Here is a 23597-nt window from a genome sequence, read left to right as displayed (position 1 = left end):
TAAATAAATAAATAAATAAATAAAATAAAATAAATGCAGGAACATTTTAGGTGATTAGTGTTCTGAGAAGCACATCTGAGAAATGGTGCTATGATTTATGGAAGCCATGGAAGGTGACATGGAGATTAGAGTCCAAACCTACCTCAAAACAACAGGTTGACCTTTCATTTTACATTTAATTAGAAAACAAAGAGAGGTCCTTCCACAAAATCCAGGAGTAAATTAAGCTATGGAACATTTAGAATTTAAGCATCAAGAAAAGATCAGAAGCTGGGACTTCTCTGGGCCTTAAAATGAACTAGTTTCTTCTACATTGGGATTTAGAAGTTAAAGACTAATGACTTTACTCAGTCAGGGTTAAATGTCAAAGAACGAGTCTTCCAGGGAAGAAATGGTTAATGGTCACTGGGGTTGGAAGGGTGGTGTTAGAGAAGTGAAGGTAGGTACCCAGGGAAGGTCATCTGGTGTCAGAGCTACTGACAGGCTTAGGGGCTTACCCGCAGGCTCCTGAGATAACCAAGTAGAAATTCACAAAACATGGGAAGGAAACAGCCATGGTTCTTGCCTAAGGAGAGAAAAGGGACATCAAAGGCCAAAGATGACACTGATGATGTCTTTAACTCCAATAATTACACAACGTCCAAACAAACAGTGACCTTGGGCTCTCGAACCAAATGACAAAAGTCAGTAGGACAGTTTGTGATGTCTTTGTCATCAGAACACTGGGTAGGTAAACTTTAAAGCCCCTGACAGCTTTTCCTCTGTGGTATAGCAGGACTATGATGGAAGACAGAGCTCACTCCAGCACTACGTGACCAGCACGTTCCTGGAGCCGAGAGAATGGTCAGGTCAGAAATCTTGGATGGGATAAGGGTGGGTTGTGAGGGGTGATGAGAAGGGAGGAATCAGTTTGCATTCCTGGAGAGGGAGGAGAAATGAAAAGGCAGAAAAATAGCTTATTATAAGACACTCATGAGAGCCTATTTTTGTATTTGGCAAAGACACTTGCTTTTCCCAGGGGCTGAAATAATGTGAGTTCGCTCCTGTGAGTGAGATCTTCCTTAGGAACATTGAGGCTCAGAGAAAGGAGTAAGAGTTGGGAAATATAATCTGATTTTCAGGAAAAACAATTGGTTTCTGAAACGTCTTAGGATGCTGAATAAAATGCACAGGTCTCGGCATGCCAGTGCCTGGCAGTGAGACAAGTACTTGGTAGGTTGAATGAATTAATGAATTAATGGAAGAACCAGAGTTATTTTTATCTTTCCACATCAAATTATTCCCCTTTAAATGACTGCTTAAATAATATATTATTTACACGGTACTGACGATGACTTTACTCTCATGATTACACAACATCCAAACAAACAGTGACCTTGGGCTCCCGAGCCAAATGACAGCAGTCGATGGGACAGTTTTTGATGTCTTTGAGGTCAAAACACTGGCTAGGAAAACTTTAAAGCAGCTGACAGCTTTTTCTCTGCAGTATAGCAGGTGAGTGGTGACTTGGAAAAGCTGTATTTTTTTTTAAGTCAAAATCAACATCCATGATTGCATCTTGAAGAATTGAAGAACCCAAAAGTGTGTGATGCAGTCCTTAATGAATATGTCCTCTACATTCAGCCTCATGTTCTTTCTACAGGTTCTAATGTTAGTGTCTTCAGCCATCACTGTGAAGAAATTGACACAAACAAAAATTCATGAATTCCAGCTCTGCCATTTCTGTGTTGTGTGATAGCTGTATTTCCACTTGCAAGTGCAAGTGGCTTTAATTAAGATTTTATTGTCAAGCAGTTTACCCTGCTGTCGAAGTCTTGGTTCCAAAGATCTAAAGCAAAAGTGTCAGCGATGTTGCACTGCTGCCTGTATTTGGTCGGAAAATTAGCAGGTCTGGCTTTCGCGGTGAAAAAGGTATTTTTTAATAGTACTAAATGCATGAGATATTTGGTCCCATGTTATACTCTGGGTCCTTGTTAAGTATTTCTCTTTCCTCTTGCAACATAGAGTGTGGGTGTGACAATGACCACAGCCTCCAGCTTGCTATTTACTTATTCCTTCAAATTTCTCTTTCTTTTTTTCCATTATTGGAAGAAATGGCTAGTACTTATTTATTCTCTCAACACATTATTCAGTGTTCACTAGGTTCTGGGTGCAGCTTTAGGGTTTACTAGAAGTGGGACAATATTCAGTACTCTATTCTTTCACATGTTAGTTTCTCTTTTCAGAAGTCCAAGATGATGATAAAAACAAATAAAGAAGTCAAATGAAACATAAATTGCAAATAGCAGTTACTCAGGAAACCAGAAAACATTGAGAAAGTCTGGAAAAATTGGATTTGAGCAAGAGCTTTCTGTATTTCCTTGGCAGTGTGGATGATACAAAGTTGTGAAGAACCTGGTAATTTTCCTTGCTACAATAATATAAATTACTTATTCTGTTCACATTTTGTCCTGTTTCTCCTGTTTAAAATGAATTCCTTGAAGTTCACTTATTTATAGTTTCAGCTTTTAAAAAGGTGATTAATATTATGATCATAAAAGTTCTACATGCTCATTGCAGAGAAGTATTAAAGCATATAAATGTATGCATAAGGGAAAAAATCACCTGCAATTTCTTCAACTAGAGATAATCACTGTTGAAATGCTGTATTCCCCTTCTAGTCATAACATACATCAATACTATTTGAGATCATGTCACATACTTTATATCTGTTTTCTAGGCTTCCCCCCCTGCTTTTTTTTTTTTTTTTTAGATGGAGTCTTGCTCTGTTGCCAGGCTGGAGTGCAGTGGCACAATCTGGGCTCACTGTAACCTTTGCCTCTCGGGTTCAAGTGATTCTCCTGCCTTACTCCCAAGTAGCCGGGACTACAGCTGCCTGCCACCACACCCAGCTAATTTTTGTATTTTTGGTAGAGACGGGGTTTTACCATGTTGGCCAGGATGGTCTCAATCTCTTGACCTGGTGATCTGCACACCTTGGCCTCCCAAAGTGCTGGGATTACAGGCATGAGCCACGGCACCCTGCCTTTTTCCCCCTTTTTTTAAAGAAAAAGAACTTAAACCATTTTAATGTACTATAAAATGATTATTCTAAGTTCTTTTCTAGCCTTGGTTGTTGCCCTAATGGTCACTCTTATATTGTGTGGAGAATATATAGGATCTGACTATGCACAGCTTTACGTACATGCAGTAGGTTGCCATATGAGAATATGGGTAAGGAATTCTATCTTTTAATAGCTCTGTTATACTTCACTATTGCTGTGGTGTCATTTGCAACTATTTTGCAGGAATTGGACTTGATTGTTTCCAGTTTTCTGATTTTATAAATGGTGTTGCAAATGACCATCTTTGTAATGCATTTATTTTACTTAGAGATTGTTCCATGCACCATATTCCCAAAATGAAGTTACCAGGTTCGTGAACATAAACAGATTTATAATGCTTTTTACCCATTTCGAGAAAGATTAAGCCTGATTAATACTGCTCCCATGTTGTCTGAATGTACTTGTTTGCACAAAGCCCCACTCCTATCTAATTTAAGTCATTGATTTAGATTTTCTGCCTTTAACAGAGATCTAAAATTAATGGATTTGAATTTGCTTTTAAAAACTGTTACTTTTTGTTTGTTTGTTTGTTTTTTGATATGGAGTCTCGCTCAGTTGCCCAGGCTGGAGTGCAGTGGCACGATCTCAGCTCACTACAACCTCCGCCTGCTGGGTTCAAGCAATTCTCCTGCCGCAGCCTCCCGAGTAGCTGGGATTGCAGGCATGTGCCACCACGCTGAGCTAATTTTTTTTTTTTTTTGTAGTTTTAATAGAGACGGGGTTTCACCATGTTAGCCAGGATGGTCTCGATCTCCTGACCTCGTGATCCGCCCGCCTCGACCTCCCAACATGCTGGGATTACAGGCGTGAGCCACCACGCCCGGCCTAAAAGATCTTACTTTTTTATAATAAGAGATACAATGCTTGCCATAAAAATGAGCAAATTAAATGAGTAAAAATTTAATTATTGCCTGAAATAACAATACTTAAATAATGTGTTATCAGAAAATTAGTTTTACATTTTTATGTAATAAAATTCACATAAAGACTTTATATTTGAAAGAATAAGGATTACTTTTATTCTCATTTTCCCCATTTTTCTTAATATTCTCTCTAAATTGTCAGAGATTTTACATTTGTCAATGCCATTCACCTACTTAGTCCGTTTCAAAACAAGCCTAAACAACAAGAGCAAAGGAATATTCTAGACCCTCAGAAATAATTTCAAATATCTGAGAAGGATCCTTGAATTTTGCTGCCCCAGAGAAAAGATACATTATATTCTTGACCAAAAGTAGGTGTCTTGGAATGCACCCCATTTTTGCCCACATTGCAACCAAGGGCCTTCTGCCCAGGGTTCCAGGGGAGTGCTGGGAGTTGCCTTGAGTCTTAGCCACCTGACCAAGTGCACTGCCATAACGCATGGCCAGAGGTGCCCAGGAACATTAGCAGATTTTTGACTAAGCCTTTCTACTATCTCAGGACACCAATGAGGTCAAGGATCTTATTACCAGAAATTTTACAGAACTAACAAACACCTGCCCATAACTTCACTGTTCAATATCAATTAGGGATATTGTATGGGTCGATTATAAGTTTGTGAGGATGAATTTGGAAAAAAACATCATGGCGTCCCCCACTCTAGGTGTATTTGATGGTATTCAGTTCATTCAGGAACTCTCAAAGTGTAGCTAAGTACAAAGCTGTAGAATCTTTAGAATCATTACTGCTAGACATCCTACAACCTGCTCAGAAGGCCACACCAACTTTCGTGGGCAGTTGGCCATGCACCGTGTATTTCACATAATTATTTTGTTTGTAACTAAAGAGAAACATCTCTGTAGTGGATAATGTTGTTATCCATCTGCTGTGCCTTACATATGAGAAAACCAAGGCTCAGAGTTACCTAACTTGTTTAAGGAGACCATCAGCTAAGATTTTTTTTTTTTGAGATGAGATGGAGTCTTGTTCTGTTGCCCAGGCTGGAGTGCAGTGGTATGATCTTGGCTCACTGCAACCTCTGCCTCCTACGTTCAAGTGATTCTCCTGCCTCAGCCTCCCGAGTAGCTGGGATTACAGGCACATGGTACTATGCCCAGCTAATTTTTGTATTTTTAGTAGAGGTGGGGTTTCACCATATTGACCAGTCTGGTCTCAAACTCCTGACCTCAAGTGATCTGCCTACCTCGGCCTCCCAAAGTGCTGGGATTACAGGTATGAGCTACCACACCCAACCGGCTAAGATGTTAAGATTGGATCTATAACTGGCCTCACTCCCTCTACAGCTGGTGCATTGACCACTTCCTGCTGTTTTGTGCAGACATGCAGCAAAACAAGGCAGTCAACAGGCACGACCCATGGATGCTTTTTTTCCCAGTGAGCTCCAGTACACCTACAAGTGCTAATCATCTGAAATGGTGCGAATTATGGAAAAACACAGAAAAAAAGCCATAGAGGATTATTGGAGTGAAGATGCAGGAGGAGGGTGTGAAGGGTTGGGAGGAGGGAAATCAGGTCTCTCTGATGCCGAGATTCTGAAAGTGAGCTCACCATGGTTGGTCTCATTCACAGACTCTCTTACCTTTGGCCTTTTTTCATCCTGAGAGTAAACTCTATAATGCTTTAAGTCTCTCTACCAACAAGGTGGAAGAGTTTGAACTCACATTGGCCAAAGGGGCCTTCCACAAGGGAAAAATTCTTTGAAACCTTGTGTTTCATCCTTGGAAACCAAGCAAATTTTTACATCATGCTGTATTGTTTTTTGTATTTCTTTGTAAACGTTATGGTTTAAACTACCGTGTTTCTCTGATTATAAATGTAGTCATTTATAGGAGTTTCCATTTATTTTATAACAGCATTGGGATAAGGGAAACTACATTCATTACGAGACACATTCCATTTTCAGAAAACTTAAAATATGGGAAAATGTATAATTAGAGCGGAGGAAATTCAGGAAGATTTTGCTGCTTGTGGAAGATGTGTCATGTTTCTGTTGGGGCTAGGCCAGGCTTCTGGTATCTATTTGTGTCCACGTGAGAGTAGGCACATATTTCAGTATGTGGTGCAAAGTCTCAGATGTGTTCTTGGGTGACAGGGTTGGGGGCGGTTGGGGGTGAAAAGTGTGAGGAATTGCCCATGGCTGGCTCCTTCTGCCTCCCTGACATCTGTTGGGATAGGGTTTCTCGACCTTGGCCCTATTGGCATTTGGGGCAAAATAATTCTTTGTTTTGGGGGATGATTTGCAGCATCCCTGCTTCTAATTACTAATAGCACCTCTTCCTCTAGTAGTGGCAACCAAAAATGTGTCCAGACATTACAGAATTGCCCCTGGCTGAGAACCACTGTGTTAGGGCAAAAAAGCAACGTTGGAAGAGGTGGGCCAACACAGATCCTTTGATTTCAGGATTTTTTATTTATTTATTTATTTTTAAGAAACACAGTCTTGCTTTGTCACATAGGCTGGGGTACAGTAGTGTAATCATAGCCCACTGCAGCCTGGAACTCCTAAGCTCAAGTAATTCCTCCTCCTCAGAATTCCTGGTAGTGGCGACTCCAGGTGTGCACCATCATGCCTGGCTAATTTTTAAAAAAAATTTTTTTTGTAGAGACAGGGTGTTGTTATATTGACCAGGCTGGTCTCAAACCCCTGGTCCCAACCAATCCTCTCTCCTCAGCCTTCAAAAGCCCTGGGATTACAGACAGGAGCCACTGCACCCAGCTAAGATTTTTTTTATATCTGAAGGCCTCTTGTCCCAGTATGCCACTAATAGGATACCTTTGTCATTTGGTAATAGATTTGTGTTTTGGCCTTCTATCTGTATAATGATCAGACCCAAGGGTTTCTAAGGACTCTTCTAGGCATGAAACTGTTCTCAGTAGTTGCCAGGATTATAGGATTTTTAACCAGTGGTACCATTCTAACTGTGCTGTCTGTTGAAATCCTCCCTCCTTAAAGTTTAAATGTATATTAATATTGCACTAAGTCCTATGATCGTACTCTTTATTCACTTAACATCCTTTCAAAGGAGGCGTTGGCTTGTAATCGAAATAGGAGTGAGGAGTCACCGGGAGCCAGTGGGGCAAAAGCACAATAATAATAAATGCCTAAATACTATTTAACATGCAATTAATTAAATATCAACATGGTCTGTTGACGGTAGAAAGGTGAAAAGACTTTCTTCTTTTCTGAAGGTCTAGCTCATGTCCACCCTTGCTATTAGGGATATTTGCCAAGGATCATTGAAAGAAACTTTTGATCATCTCAGGTGGGAATTAATCATTTGTCTTCGAGCTCTCTATTAGAGACTCGCATATTTTAATGCAACTAAAATTTATTGAAAACCCTATTGTGCTCTTAATGGGTGATTTAGCAGTGAGGAAACAAGTTCCAGTTCTGTGCTCAAGAAGGGTACAGTCTAGTGGGGGATGATGCACACCCATCAATCACACAGATCAATAGGAGAGTTAGACTTGTTCAGCTAGGTCAGGAAGGCTTCCTGGAGGAAGCAACATTTGATTCAAGATTGGAAGGATGAGCAGGAGTCTGCTAGGTGAAGAAGAGAAGTGGAGGCATTGCTTCTGTGCATTCGTATGAACGGTTAGGGGAGTGGAAACCTTAAGAGCAAAGAGACAAGAAAAGGAGCACGTCATCCCAACCCCATCTGTCTCTATCAGAAGGTTTCTAAACAGCCACATTCACTCCATTCTAAGTCACCCTTAGTTGTAAATTGCACTCACAATGTAATAATAGTTTTTCAAGTAAAAAGAGACATACTATAGTAGATAAATGTTGATATTGACTATAATATGCATCCCAATTTCAGAAATGTTAAATCTTAAAAAAAAAAAGCCTATCTTAGAAGCAAGGACATAAGATATCAAAATTCAAAGTCGGTCTTGAAATGATTATTGCTGTTATTGTCATTGTTTTTATATTGAGGTCTCTGGTGCTCACTGCTGGGACAGTTTTCATTGTCCCTCTCTGCTGCCCAGGCACATGCTTCCCCACCACATTGATAGGATCTCTTGCTTCCTGCTCAAATCTCCCCTCTTTCCTCCCCAGTTCCTTGATTCCCAATCCCTTGAGTTCCCATTGATTTCTTGCATGGTGCAGTTTAGCCATGCATGAACTCACTGCCAACCATCTCAACCTAACCCTCTGAAATGTATCCAGTAAGGTGTATTACAAAACAAGGGCAGCTCTCTCGGTGCAGTGAGCATGCCCTGAGACAGCTTGCAATTCTAGACAGGGGTGAGAATATCAGGAGGAGAAATTGTGCCACTCCTTTGCAGAAGGGAACTGGGGCCTTACTGCTTTCTCGGGAGGCAGCATCGGATTGGCTTCTAGAAAGATGGGCTTGGCCCTGGGATGGTGAAAATGCTCTCTGTCTGTGACCTCTGGGGCTCAGCCAAGGCAGGGATGGATGAAGAGCTAACCTGCCCCGCCTGCCAGCCAAAAATAGTGCTAACTGCGTCACAGAGCTTTTGGTAATTAAACCTTCCCTCTGCAGAAAGCTGTGGCTTGGACTGGAAAGGGACCATGGATGTGTTAAGGTAATTCACTCCCAACACTGACATTCTTCACTCAGCATCAGAAGCAGGCTGGAAAACTAAGTGGAACTAGATGAAGGTTGAGTTTCATAACCAGGGCATGGTATGTAAGTAGCGAGAAGACGGAAATGTGCCAACAAAGTTTCTTATAGATTAAGTAGTTCTTTGTTTTTACTCTGAGTCATATGGACTTTTTTTCCTTTTTGGTCAGTCAGCTTAGTTTAGCAACTTTTTGTTTCTGATCATAAAAATGACTTCATTTTTGCTGTAGAAATTTGGAAACATAAAGGAAAGAAGCAATAAGGAAGTAAAAACCCATCCATCATCTTATCATTCACAGATAGCCACTAGGAACCTTTTGTGCCCACTTTTTTCTTGATGCAATGTACAATTTTTATAAAATTATGATCAGGGCCAGATGTGGTGACTCACACCTGTAATCCCACCAATTTGGGGGAATAAGGTGGGCGGATCATGATGTCAGGAGTTCAAGACCAGCCTGGCCAATATGGTGAAACCCCGTCTCTACTAAAAATACAAAAATTAGCAGGGCGTGGTGGCACACACCTTAATTCCAGCTACTCAGGAGATTGAGGCAGGAGAATCACTTGAGCCTGGGAGGAGAAGGTTGCAGTGAGCCGAGATTGTACCACTGCACTCCGGCCTGGGCAACAGAGCGAGACTCTGTCTCAAAAATAAATAAATAAATAAAAGTAAAAAATAAAATAATAATCAGAGTATATATACAGTTTTCCATCTTACCTTTTAAATGTACACACAATATACTCCCAATCATATTGTATCTGATGGGTTCATTCAATATTACTTGAAAACCAGACTGTTTTTAGCTTATAAACCTCCTTAGGGCCTGGGCTGAGTCGGGTGAAGTGTCTGGGAGAACACACGTCCATGTCAGTAGGAAAGGGCTCCATTCTGGAGTGTTCTTCAGACAGGATCCATGGTCCCGGGAGAAACTGACATGCTGTCTGGGAAAGCAGAGATGTTCTGGTCATTTTGGGAGGCAGAGAAGGAGTGGGAAGTTCGCTGGGGAGAGCATCACGCAGAGAGAAGAGCATGGGCTCGTAAGTAAAGTGTTCCTGGCTTGGATTCTGTTTCTGGCACTAATCAGTTGCCTGATCATGGTTAGCCTACCTAGTCCTCTAAACCTCAATTTTCTCACTTATAAAGTGGGACTAATGGTATTATGTATTTCACTGGGTTATTGGAGGATAGTACCTGACTCAGAGTAAGTACTCAATGAATGTTAGCCATCATTAGTATATTATTTTTATTAACCTCTCCAACAAGGACTGGGTCAGCTGATTCCATTGGATGAGGATAGTCGGTAGATGGGTTCACTCTTTAAGATAACCTTTAAAAGGAAGTCAAAATGTTGGTGGCTTTTAGTATTAATATGTTCTCTCAGAGAGAAGGTGTATTTAAAGTTTAGGGGAGTCAAAAGAATGAAATCTTAAGGCTCCTTCCATTTCATTTTCCAGACCATGAATTGAGGACATTTCAGTGCCTGGTAGGAGATCTGGGTTCAGACCAACGAGCAGCTCCAATCTCAGCCCAGGCATCTTCCTAATCAGGCTTGATGGGGCAGCTGCAGCTATAAGTATTTGAATAAGTCATCAAAGGGTTTGTTGCATCAGCCAAGCTTTTTAGAGTCCCAAATTTAAAAGCTGAGATAAAACCTTATCTTGGTGTGTCTTTACGGAAGGATCCCCACGTACCGGGGGTTAAGGTCTGGCTCAAGTCAGGACCTAGGAAGCAGCATATGTTGACTGGAGAGACCTGGGTTTGAATCCCAGCTGTGCATGTTATTAGTTATATGACCTTGGGCAAGATTCACAACCTTAGCCCTTCTTTACCTTCTCACCCTAATCTGGGGTAAACATTTGTACCCTTTGGGGTTGTTGCAAGGATTAAAAGAGGCAAACTCTATGAGAATGCCTAGCTCCATGCTGGACTTAATATAAATGCTCAGTAAATGTTGACACCATCTTCTATCCCCCATATCCTACAAGATAAAACAAGACAGAATAAGAAAGTGCTTAGGTTTCTTCATCTGTAAAAAAGTAATTGGAAAAAGAAAATTAAAGGCAGAAGCTCACTCAGCCTCTAGGGTCTGGGAGATGTCTTCTTGTTGTTTAAGTTTTACTCTGTACTTTCTAAAAACCAGTAGTGGGCCTCTGGCATTTCCTGGCACATCTTAGCAGATAGGTATTGAATATATACCATGTGCCACAGTTCTGCGCCCTTTGTATGGGTGATCTCATACAGTGCTTTCATTTCATGGAGGAGAAAAACTGAGGCTCAGAGACATGAAGAAACTCACCCAAAGTTTCTTAGCTGTTAAGTGGTGGAGCTGGGATTGGTATCCAGGTCTCTCTGTCTCTGAGCCCATGTTTGTAACTACCCCAAACATAGGTCTCTAACCATACAGGACTTCTACTCCTTGCTGGAAAAGGTAAGTACAAAACAGACGAGAATGGCCTTTTCAACTACTAAACTGTAAGCCCCCTGAGCCCAAAGACTGTGTGTTCCCCTCTCAATCCCCTCCCAGGCATGCAGCTAATAGGAAAGCCTGGAGACACCTACTGGGAATCTAAGAATCTGGGTTAGGATTCCTTTAAAGTGCAGATGTTCTGTGAGAAGTAAGCACCTGATTTCTTATATACCTGAGTTCACTAGACACTTATCTTTGATATGGGAGAGAGTAGGAGTTTCTCAGATACCTGTGTGGCTAGCTGCAACAAAAGGCACTGAAAATCTGGAAGGGAAGAGCTCTTCCCTCTCTTTATTTTCTCACAAAGGGAAGGGAGTAAAAGGCAGAGGAAGTGGGGCTGAGATGAGGAAGACAGTACCACAGTGTTCATAAGATGTACGCGTCAGAATTCCTGGCTTGCACGCCCTGGGCATTGGCTGGACAAGGTTTGGTGGTCTGTAGGGCACAGAAAAAATCCATGCCTCCGAGGATTCATAGAAAATTACCACTTCCTCTGTCGTTATCTTTTATTTATTATTCTCTGTGATGTGTTGGTCTTTGATTCCCTTTGTACTTTTGATTCTTTTGTGATTTTCCCTTTCGATTTGGCCCTGGTTTTTACCTTGATCTCATCTGTATTGTCCACACCTCAATGCAGGCCTCCTCCCTCCCTGCCTGGGCTCCTGCAGTGCCCCCCATCTACATCCCTGCCTCCAGTCTTGTTCATTGCTGCTGCCAGATTCACCTCCCTCTATGTCCACGTGTTTTTGAACCTTGCCATTCCCATCCTGCTCTGAGCTTTTGCTCTCTATTTCCTCTGCGTGATGTATCCTCTCCCATTTCCTCTTCCAACCAAAAGAAAGTCTACCTATAGTCTTCCAAACTCAGCACACATCCTTCTCCTTTGGGAACCTGTTCCCAATGATTCCATCAATTTCTCTGTCTTCTTCTTCTATTTTTTTTTTTTTTTTAAGACCGGGTCTCGGTCTGTTGCCCAGGCTGGAGTGCAGTGGTGCAATCTCAGCTCACTGCAGCCTTCACCTCCTGGGTTCAAGCAATTCTCCCACCTCAGCCTCCCGAGTAGCTGGGATTACAGGGGTGAGCCACCATGCCTAGCTAGTTTTTGCATTTTTAGTAGAGATGGGGTTTCACCATGTTGGCCAGGCTGGTCTCTAACTCCTGACATCAGGTGATCTATCCGCCTCAGCCTCCCAAAGTGCTGGGATTACAGGCATGAGCCACCGCACCTGGCTTCTGTCTTCTTACTTCTAGTAGCGCTGATGTGTGCCTACATCAGTTGGTCATGTGCTTCCTCCCCTCTGCTTAGGGCATTGTCTACCTCTTGGACATGACTTCTCACTTGTTTGCTTTCCTCCCATCTATGTCAGGAGTTCTTTAAATTTAATACTTCTGCTTCATTTATTGAGTATCTGCTACATGCAAGCACCCTATTGAGGGTTGAGAAACAAACAGGAGTTATTAGGTTTATTCATCAATAAATAATTGAGGTGAGACCCTTAGAAATGTGTGTCCATTGGCCTGCTCCAATTCTAGACAGTTTTTCACCAACCCCAGGGGAAGCCAAGCCAAGCATGCCTCTGGTTCTTGCCTTCCACATGTCTCTTATTAAAAACAGATGGCCCAGCCATTGCGCCAGTTGACAGGCCTGTTCCTGGGGAGGCTCTGCTCATGAATTCTAGAATCCTTTAGCTGCGTTAGTAACAATTCCTCCTGCAGAGCAATGAGAGGATAGTGTCTATGGACTGGGCACTTTCCATGAACAAGAAAGGCCTGAATTCAACCCCGGGGCCCCCCCCCCCAGACTTGTCACATGGAGCTTGGCCTCAGGCAAGGTCAAAATGGGAAGCTAGCTTCAGAGAAAGAGGTCCCTTCTGCCACTTCTGCATTCCTGAAGCTTCTTTGTCCTCATTTTTCTTAGGAACAAATGCATTCATTTAACAAACATTTGTGGCTGAGTGTGGTGGCTCACACCTGTAAACTCAGCTCTTTTGGAGGCCAAGGCAGGAGGATCGCTTGAGGCCAGGAGTTCGAGACCAGCCTGGGCAACATGGCAAGACTCCATCTGTATTTTAAAAAATTGCTGAGCACAATGATCTCTGTTTTCCCAGTGCCTGCCTGGCTCAGGGCCTGGCACTGAGGTAAATATAATTGCTGTTCTAAATAAGCTCATCTCTAGGAAATGAAATGAATGCAAACTATTGAAAGCAAGGAAGGCAAATATGGGCACACATATGTCCACTTCTTAATTTTGTGTCCACGGCAGATACTGCTAATTAATCATAGAACTCATTCACCTTGAATCTGGATTTAAGTGAAGATTCAGCCTTGGAATCCTTCTCAAAACATTGCTCCAGCAGCCACTATCGGTGATTTGGACTTTGCCCATGAGATGAAATCTGCTTGTGATCCTTTTTTTTGTCTTTAAAGTGGTCCAAATGCCACTGGAATTGGGGAGCAGGGACTCAAAACAGAAAGTATGTTGAGTTACCAAGTCTGTCCAGAGCAGACTAGGAGCCTCCATTCATGGGAGTGTCCAAAAGTAACAGCGCTATTGCGGAAGTCCTGTACCATTGCTCCTTTGCGCTTCTCGCTCTCACGGCTCCTTTCTGTCTGACCTTTGTGGACTCCTCTTCCTCCTCATACCCCTCAGAAGTGGCTGTTTTGCAAAGTTAAACTTTTATCCCTCCCACACTCTTTTTTCTTGTCTGTTTTCTCAGTTGGAGAGCTAATTTCTTCCCTCAGCTTTTACTAGCTTTTTAAAGTAGTTAACTCTCAAATCTGTATCTTCAGAGATGTCTTTTTCCAAAGTCTAAACTCCTCCCTTTGGCACTGAAGCACTTCTACCATCTGACCCTATTTATCTTTCCAGTCCCTTTTCCAGTCCCAGCTCCTTGCCTACAGAACTACTGCTGTGAGCACGAGGTCTTCCTCCATCCTGTGTCCAAGATGTGGGGTACCCATAGGGAGTCCTGCTCCCATGCCTTGGCACGTGCCCCTGCCCTGCCCCTCTTCTCTGTTTTGTCTGTCATATCCATCCTATGAGTCTCCGATTCACTGTCATTTCACTGAGAAAGCCCTTTCTGACTTCTTTATGATTTCAGAGGATAATAAGTTCCATGAGCAGAGGATCTTACTAGCTTACACTTTGAGTCACTCAACAAACAGTTATTGACTGCCTCCTCTAAGTCCCCAGCGTATATGACGTGAACCTGCCCTCAAACAGCCTGGAGTCTGTTTACGTTTCTGTCATTAGTTACTCTTGTTTATAGGTCATGTCTCTGCCATTAGATCGAATGCCTTGTGGTCAAGAGCTGAGTCCCAGTCACTGTATCCCCTCAATCCCGTGGGTATGCCAGATGCTCAGCACATCCCGAGTTGAGTGAAAGGCAGCTTCTTTCCCTGTCTGGTTTGCTGGTGGCTCTTTTGAGTATGTGATTTGTAGGGAGGCTCATAAAGGGTTGCAGAGCTGGCAGGGGAAGGAGCAGCCCATGGAGACTAAGGGAGGGCGAAGTCCCTGCTCTGTGCTTGACCCCAGAACAGCAGGAGGTGGGATGGAAATGGATGCCTCAAATGGAAAGCAGCCATGGTTAAGATGCATTAAGAACATGGGTCTAGGGGAGGGATAGCATTAGGAGAAATGCCTAATGTAGATGATGGATTGGTGGGTGCAGCAAACCACCATGGCACATGCATACCTATGTAACAGACCTGCACGTTCTGCACATGGATCCCAGAACGTAAAGTATAAAGAAAAAAAAAAGAACATGGGTCTGGGTTTTAATTGTTGCAGCTCTTATGCTTAATGATTGTGAGACCTTGAGCAAGTTACTTAATTTCTCTGTGATTTGGTGTTCTCACCTGCAAAATCGGTCTTAAAACAATGTCAACTTTATAGATAGGTTGTGAGGTTTAACTAAGAAAATGAGTTAAAATGAATATAAAACATTTAAAATAATTTTTGGTACAAGCATTGGCCATTACTTAGATTTTCCTGGCAGTGGGATTTACTGGTGATTTTCATATTCATCATTGTATCTTTCTGTAGACAAAATGTCTATTATTTAGCTCCTCTGGAAAATATATTGTAAAACTATTTCTTTACCTTTTTTTAAGAGACAGGGAAAGAGTCTGGTTGGTGAAAGGGTTATAGTTAACTCTGGTAACCTCTGCCCCGTGTGCTGTGTTGGTATTTCATGGTATGATTGGTGTGGAGAGGTAACCTTCAGCTCCTTCTCTTCTGCCTGTCCCCGTCACTGGTCCCTGTCTAGTCCCAACAGTCAGATGCTCACAGTGGAGGTGCCAACCTTTCTGAATGGTGCAATTATTGGTGCCCAGTGAGCCTTGCACAGGGAACAGGGAGTGAAATCACCCAGCAGTTCCTCTGCAAAGAGGATGCGATCCTTAGACAGTGCAATCACAGGCAAGTGACCTCAGTTTCCTCAGAACGCAGCAGAAAGTTCTGAAAGCTGGAAGGCCATTTGCAGAGCCTAGGAGAGAAAGGAGGGAAGACAAGGCTGGGTCTGCAAAAGCAGGAGCAAGGTCTGCACATTTTATGAAGTGTTTTACGGTGGCGCTGTAATTGGAACCCTAGTATTTAGCAAGAGTTATGAGGTGTGATGGTCTTAGCACTACAAGTCCTTTGGCGGCATATGTGATACTGGCATGAAACAGGCCAAGCATCATGGACTGGGTTGCTTGGGTTCAGCATGCTGCTTAAATCAGCTTGTTTATTATTTTTAAAAGGACCATTTTTTTTTTACTCTTGGGTCATTCAAAACTCCACTTAGAGACAAACCAAAAATATTTCTCAGTTATGTGCTCACTGTTTGAATCAGAGCTGCTAAGCCTAATTGGATGGTCCAATTCTCTTACTACCTTCTGGAGATTAAAAGCTCCTCTAGCTCACTTCCAAATCAGAGTGGATGGAATTTGATCCAATCCAGGTGCTCAGGGCTCCAGAAGCCCTTCCTGTTACAGAGAGGGTGAGTGAGCAGGCCGAAGATTGTGCTCTTTATTGCTCAAAGATAATTTCCTAGTCCTTGAAGCTGAGAAAGCAGGAAGGGTCTCCCATTCTTTTCGAAATTCAGAACAAGCACATTGTCTGAAGAAGGAGGTTGGCCTTCTTTTTGTCTTTCACCATGTGAGAGATGGCAGCCAGGACTCAGCCTTTTGGAATCACAGAGCCATGTCAGAAGCAACAACTGGTTGGAGTAGAACAAAGGATCTTAACTAGGGGCTGTGGGTAAAGGTCTTCTGGGGTCTGAAATTGTAAGGAAAGTTTGTCTGTATGTGCATTTTCAGGGGGAGAGTTCCATAATCCCATCAAGCATGCACTCACAGAATTTGACCTGTGCACTGTGTAGTGAGAGCTTGCTACTATTCATAGCATATACCAAGCTTGCTCCTGCCTCAGGCCTTTGCACCTGCTGTTCCTTCTCAGAATACTTTTCCCCAAGATCCACATAGTCACTGTAACTTTCTTCAAGTTGCTGGTTAAATGTCACCTCCTGACCACCTTATATTAAATATCCCGCTCACCAGTACATTGCTTCATTGTTCTTTACAGTGCTTATTCCATATGACATTGTTTGTTATTACCTCCCTCTTTCAGTATGTAAGCCGCTATGGTATTCGCTGCTGTATCTGTAGCATATAGAACAATGCCAAGCCCAGAGAAGATGCTCAGCAAATATCTGTTGAATGGGTAAATGCATGAACAAATTAATAACTTTGATTATATTTAGGTCTCAGATGTAAAAAAAAAAAAGTTTTAATGATTGGAAAAAAAAAGGATCTGAGTTCTCAGTGGGGCCACTTCTCAGCCATGTGTCTTGGGTTCCAGACATTTCATCTGCTATGAAATGATCACCTGACATTGTAATAGATGTTTAGGCAGAAGTTTTCAAGGGATTTCACAATGCTTGTACATCATTATTAATTTCTGTTTTTTGAATACACCAGATTTTTGTGTGTGTGTGTGCCTGTGTGTGTCTGTGTAAAAATGTGTGTGTGTGCCTGTGTGTGTGTGTCTGTGCACATCCTGGTGCACAGATACTATTATTATTATTATTGTGGTGCACAGATAATAGGTTATCTCCATTTGAAAATGGGGATGCTAATACTACTGCTACTGATGTGCTAGGGGAGGTCCCCAAATTCCCAGGGGACCTCCATCCTGGTTGGTGTCCAGGCTCTTGAAATCAGAGCGAGAAGGAATTCAAGGACTAGTCAGGAAAATAGCGAAAGTATGGAGAGTTATTGCAAGCGAAAAGTATACACTCAAGAAAGGGGATTGTATGTGTACTCAAGAAAGTCATGCCCAGCGGGGTTTGCAGCTTCTAACTTTATGAGTTTCTTTAACCAAGGAGTGGAATATTCATGAAGGTTCCTGGAAAAAGGTGAAGATTTCTCAGAACTGTGGTGCCACCCATTTTTACACCAAATATGGTTGTTTTGGAACTGTCATGGTGCTGGTGGGTGTGTGATTTGCTACGTTAATGAGCGTATAATGAGATCCTAGGTGAAACCTAGGTCAAATCCAGTGCTATGTTGGGTCCAGTCGGTCTTAGCCAGCTTGGCCCACATCCTGTTTTTCAGGGTCTTTTATCAGCTAGCCTATGCTGCTAATTCAACAGTTTCCTTTTTGCTAGTTTTGTGAAACTGCCTCTATTCTCCTGCAACCACCCTGAGTTATTCCTGTCTCACTGCTGAAACACCAGTATGGTTTTTGTGACTTGTCTGAAGCCTCACGATGTATCAGAGCAGGACAGTGATAGAAGTCCCACTTGCAAACTCCAGTTCCACTCTAGAACCATTAGTGTTCCATTCTGGAAAAGATGTCCTAGGAGTTGAATATAGGTAGTCAAGACCAACTTGGGGCTAGTATTTTCTGATACATGAACTTGAGTGTGAATGGAATATAATTGCCTCTGCTACTGAATGTGTAGGGTTAAGGTTCAGAAAAGAGATGCTGCATTCTTCTCTAATCTTATGAAATTTCATTTTATTTTTTAATTTTAGTTTTTTGAGACAAGGTCTCACTCTGTCATGCCCAGGCTGGAGTGCAGGGGACTGATCACTGCTCACTGCAGCCTCAACCTCCAGGGCTCAAGCAATCCTTCCACCTCGGCTTCCCAAAGTGCTGCGATTACAGGCATGAGCCACCACACCCAGCCATTTTTCTCTAATCTTACACGAGGCAGCAAAAGGTACCACACTAGAGATTATTATGCTGTGGCTCCTTTTGAACCAAGGCAAAAAAAACCAAAAACCAAAAAACAACAACAACAACAACAACAACAACAAAAACCCACTCATTTGAGAGGTACATTACGTCTGAGAGAAATAAACTCTGGTCTCTTCTAGACAAACTGCTTTGATTTTCAAGCATAAACCTCGGAATCATTTTGGGCAGAAAGTTACCTTTTGTCAGTATCTGCATCGGGTGAGCTTGGGGGTAAATCTTCACACAGAGCTTAGTACTTCCTCGATAACTTCCCTTATAAATGACAGCTTCTTAGACGCATCTTTTAAAAGTTAATATTTTTCTCATTAAAACAAATGCTGTCTTCTTCCAAACATCTTAGATGGCTGATTCACCATTTCTGAAAAGTAGTTTTAATTGTACAGCGTGATGCATTTATATGCATTATTTTAAAAGTAAAGGCCTAGCAAAAACCCTACAAAAATATATAAGAATCTCCCTTTACACACCTGTCTGCAAAACCCTCATCCATTCCCAGAGGTAATCCTTGCCTACCATGTTTTAACTTTTCTTTCCACAATTTCTTTCCAAACCTTATAAATGTACACATGCATATGCAATTTTCAACATCTTAGATACATCTTAGATATTTTTCCATATCAGTTCATATAGCAATGCAGCATTCTTTTTAACAGGTACATACACTTTCATTGCATCAAAATATATCAGAATTTATTAAGCCCTCCTCTATTGATGACATTTAGGTTATTACTCAGTTTTTTACTTTTATAAACAATTCTGCAAAGAATCGACATCTTTGTGAACATACATCCACATTTCTCAAGATAGATGTTAAGAAAAATGTTTTGGGATGTGAAAAGGTATTGCATATCTTAAATTTTGATAGAAACTACCAAACTTACCTCCAACACCCAATACCAGTTTGGACTCCCATGTTAAATTTAACTGTCCTTGGCAATCACAGATGTTGTCAACTTTTTAAAGATGTTTTGTCGATTTGATGGCAAAAATTGGTATTATTACTCTGCCCTGATTGCTAAGGTAGTTGAGAGTGTTTTTTGCATGCTGCTTGTGATGTTCTATACCTTACTAGGTTTTTTAAAAAATATTTTTAAATTATACTTTAGGAAGGGGAACATCACACACCTTATTAGGTTTTTAACAGGGTTTTAAACATTTTCATGAATACGACTGTTTCAGAAATCCTTCTTCTCCAGGGTTGCTATGCAGCTGGTAGTTAAAATATGCCTTCATTTATCAGTATTGGTAGGTAGTAAATACTTAAATACTTGTTGGTAAGGTGCCCCAACCCAAGTTCACTTTCCTCGATCTTAAGTCTCGTTACCCCCACTTCTCCCCTCTACCTCTCTGGCATGGTACCTCCCTAGGAGGCAACAATTAAGAGGTTAATATGTAGCACTTCGGGGCGAACCTGAACCTTCCAGAGACTGCTCTAATGCAGTTCCAGCCTCTATTCAGATGGTTTGGCATATTGATATACCATTTAAAAAATATTTTGACAATTCCCTTCCCTGCTGTCAACCAAATGTACTCAATCTGTGTTTTATGTAAGTTCCTGGCGTCTGGGAGATTCACAGTAACATACTGCTGGTTTGCCCCTTGAACTGGTCACTGCTTTGTTTGTCAATTTCCCAGGATTATGCTTACATAATTTCCTTTTGACCTTAGCCTCCACACCATAATCCCAGAGGGCACACTGGGGGAATAAGATGACCCTTATGTAACTTGTTACATAAGAGTCCGGAGAAGCTGGGTCTCACTTCAGTGTCTGCACAGTTTTCTAAGAAAGTTCATTTAGACAGTTTTCTGTTGTCTCTTTCAATCAATAACTTCTTTAAAAAAGCATTCCCTTTACTTCTGAGATGCCAAAGGGGAGGGGGGAACCAGGCCAATACTGATTGCTTCTTTGTAGCTGGCACTTAATGGAAGTGATTCCATCTAATTTATGCTACAATCTTTTTCCTTTGTATGGACAAGGAAACTGAAGCTCTCAGGGACTAAAGTGACTTGCTGAGGATCATACAGCTAGAAAAGGGTAGAAGTAGGCTTTAAAGCCAGACACAGGTTCTTCCTACAGAATATGTGTGTGATTCAGAATTGTGCAGGACAGCTCTGTTTCATGTCCTATTCTTTTGAAGTGATAAACATCGTCCACTGACTATACTAAAGCAGATAGGGAGCTCAGATCATTCCATGGACTTCAAGTCACTTAGAGGCCAGACTGCGGACAGCTCTTTTATCTCTGTGCCAGGGATGCCCTCTCCTGGCTCCAGCTGTGCCCAGATGGACTAGAGGCCTTTGTGGCCCATATTTTGGACTCCTTCCTATCACCCTTTGCCCTTTACCTCTGGCTTGGCACTGAGTTGGGGCAGACACCAAAGGAACAGGTCTCATGTAACATCTTTTCCTGACACGAGCTGGGTCCCGTTCCTTCTTCTCTCTGCTCAGAGACGTGACACGTGAGCAGAGAGCTCATGTCAGTGTGTCTGCATGGCTGGTATTACAAAGCCTCAAGGAAAAAAGCTTAACAAGAAAGCCTGAGGAAATGGGCTTTTGGTCACTTAAATTTTAGGGTCATTGAGGGATGAAACCAAGAGGGCTTTGTCATTAAATATATTTTTGATAATTCCCTCTTATTTTTAATCCTAACATTGAAAAAGCAATAAATGCACATAGGAAAACGTTTAAACAGTGCTAAGGAGAATGCAGTGATCTGTGAGTCACCCTCTAATTTGAGATACCCATTTTCTCAGTTCTCCCTAGAGGCTACTACTCTCAGCAGTATTCTGTGATCTTTCCAGAAATATTACTTGTAATTTCTGTATATACAATTATACATGTCTATATTTGTGCTTATCAGTCTTCTGTCTATCCAGTATCCATCCCTCCATCCATCCATCTGCCCATCCAACTTATGCTCAACTCTCATGGTTGAAAATCATTAAAAAATGCTTGAATCCATTCTCTCATTTGATGTGGTGTGTTGAGACCAGTGGACCCCTGACAGAGGGTCCTGTGAGTCACCAGGATCCCTATCTGAGACCCAGTCCTCATGATAAGGTCCTCCAGCTGGTAAATGTGTAACATTGAGCCACACACTAACCAAACATCTCCCTGAGAGATTTTGTTTCCATACCCTGCACTGCATGTTTCCTTCTGGAGTCTGTCCCCTTCAAAGCAGAATATAAGAAGATGCCCTGTGGAATGGATAGTTCCAGTTAGGTTTGATTTTATGAAATCTCTTCTTCAGCAAAATCTGTCCTGACTTACTCCTTGACACAGAAGGGCCCCGACCCACAGTCTTGTTCACCACACTGAGATTCCCTGATTACATGTTTCTTGCTGAATGACTAAATATCCCAACAGAGGGAGGTCAAGTTTCTCCCCAGCAAAAATTTTTCCCAGTTAAATGGCAAGAATGAAGAGCTGACAAATGGCTATGACGTCACTCTTTGTCATAACTTGCCCCAAATTACTACATGAGAAGCCAGCACTCTACCGGGTCTTGCCATGGGACAGTCAAAAGTAGAAAACAAGATGATCCCCCAAAGAATTGCCCTTTAGAGAGCAATTCAAAGACAGGAAAATCACCCATTGGTTGTGTCCCTGCTTCTAGCCAGATCTTCTAGAGAGCTCTAGATGCTGACCCCTTCATCTTGAAAAGCTCAGTGGAGACCTGGGTCCTAGTCTCTGCCACTTACTAGTTATGTGATCTTGATCAGGTGCATCTTAGTGGGTAAAGTAATTATGTCTATTTCAAAGGACTGTTTTGTTTTAGTTGCAAGTGATGGAAGCCTACCTTAGTCTGACTTAAGTGAACTAGAGAATATATCAGCTTGTTAACCAAAGAGTCTAGAGATAACTTTGGGCATATCCGGATCTAGGAGCTAAAGTATTATTAGGACTCATTCTCGTTCCATATCTCCTTGTCCTCAAACAAAGGCAGGTCATTCCCTTATAAGCTCCTGGCAGCTCTGGACACACCCTAGCAGCTAAGAAACCTCAGCAAAGAAGAGCTCCTCCTTTCCACTTTTTCTAGCTAAAGTCTTAGGACTATATCTCGCTGGACCAACTTGGTCCACATGATCACCCACAAATCTATGCGGTTATGAGGATGGAGTATCCTGATTCACCAGTCCTGAGATTGGCATGGGTCAGTTCCATCCAAACCATAGGGACGGGAGTAAGAAGGGGAATTACCCTGAGAAGTCGAGAGGATAGAACCAAAAGAGTAGCAAGCAGACACTAGGGAGGCAAGAAACAACAGATTTGCTATGTAGGGTCTAAAAGAAGGGAGTCAACAAGTGTTTTCGTAAAGGGTCAGCTAAATATTTTAGGGTTTCTGTTGCAATTACTCAACTCTGCTCTTGGAGTGCAAAAGTAACCATAGACAACAGGTCAGCCTGGGCGACAGAGCGAGACTCCGTCTCAAAAAAAAAAAAAAAAACAATAGGCTTCACTGTGTTCTAATAAAACCTTGTTTATAAAAATAGGCTGTTGACTGGATTTGGCCCACGGCTGTAGTTTGCCAACTCCTGGTCTATGCAGATACTACAATCTTCTTGTCCCACATATTCTAGAGACCTCAACAAATAAGATCTGGCACATGCAAAGCACTTAACAAATGCTAGTTATTATTATATTGTTATTATTTATGCCATACTAGGGATAACAACAATGATAATATTGATGGTAATTGTAATACTAATTAGATAACGAGATATGATGAATTATGAGTCATAAGTCAGCAGTGTATTCCAGGACTGTTTCTACACTGTTGGTGGAGCTTCCCCTCCACATACTCATAGAGCTGGAACGCAGGGCAGAGGCATCCAACTCAAACATCTCATTTTATAGATGAGTCTTAGGCTCAGATAAGAGGCAGCACATGCACAAGTTCACACAGCAAGCTGGGGCAGTTTTGGAGTTTGCAGCTGTTTCTTATGCAACCTTGAAGGACTCGCCCCTATAGGTAGAGTTTATGGTACACCTACTGGTACACCCATGGTACACCTATGTTATACCATGGTACATCTAGTACATTTGAACATGCAGTTATAGTTAGATAGATATTCCTTGAGTTTTGGATCCATACTGAGTAGTGTGGTGATAGTGTTGGTAATATTCCTGAGCTGGTGGAAAGACCTGATTTGGGACTAGCATGTGTTATATGACTCGTGAGAACTCCCTGCTGCTGAGATGACTCAGATGTCTGTTTTACACAAAGATTACCAAACACCTCTCG

General features: G+C 42.0%; 1 protein-coding gene across 4 annotated transcripts in view; it reads left to right on the top strand.

Annotated features, from left to right (window-relative positions):
* Window positions 1–23597, top strand: part of SLC1A2 (solute carrier family 1 member 2) — a 166923-nt gene that overhangs the window by 52080 nt on the left and 91246 nt on the right. The window contains exon 1 of one of the 4 annotated variants that reach the window (XM_030794825.1): window positions 61–848. The exons of the other annotated variants lie outside the window; for them this stretch is intronic. Within the exon in view, the coding sequence (XP_030650685.1) occupies window positions 841–848 (8 nt within the window). The 5' untranslated portion in view covers window positions 61–840. Of the gene's footprint in view, window positions 1–60; window positions 849–23597 lie in introns of those variants that run through there. 4 annotated transcript variants of the gene reach the window in all.

This window comes from Nomascus leucogenys, chromosome 15 (assembly GCF_006542625.1).
Source record: "Nomascus leucogenys isolate Asia chromosome 15, Asia_NLE_v1, whole genome shotgun sequence".
Taxonomy (NCBI): domain Eukaryota; kingdom Metazoa; phylum Chordata; class Mammalia; order Primates; family Hylobatidae; genus Nomascus; species Nomascus leucogenys.
Note: the sequence above shows the minus strand (reverse complement) of the source record. Positions and strands in the feature narration are given on the sequence as shown.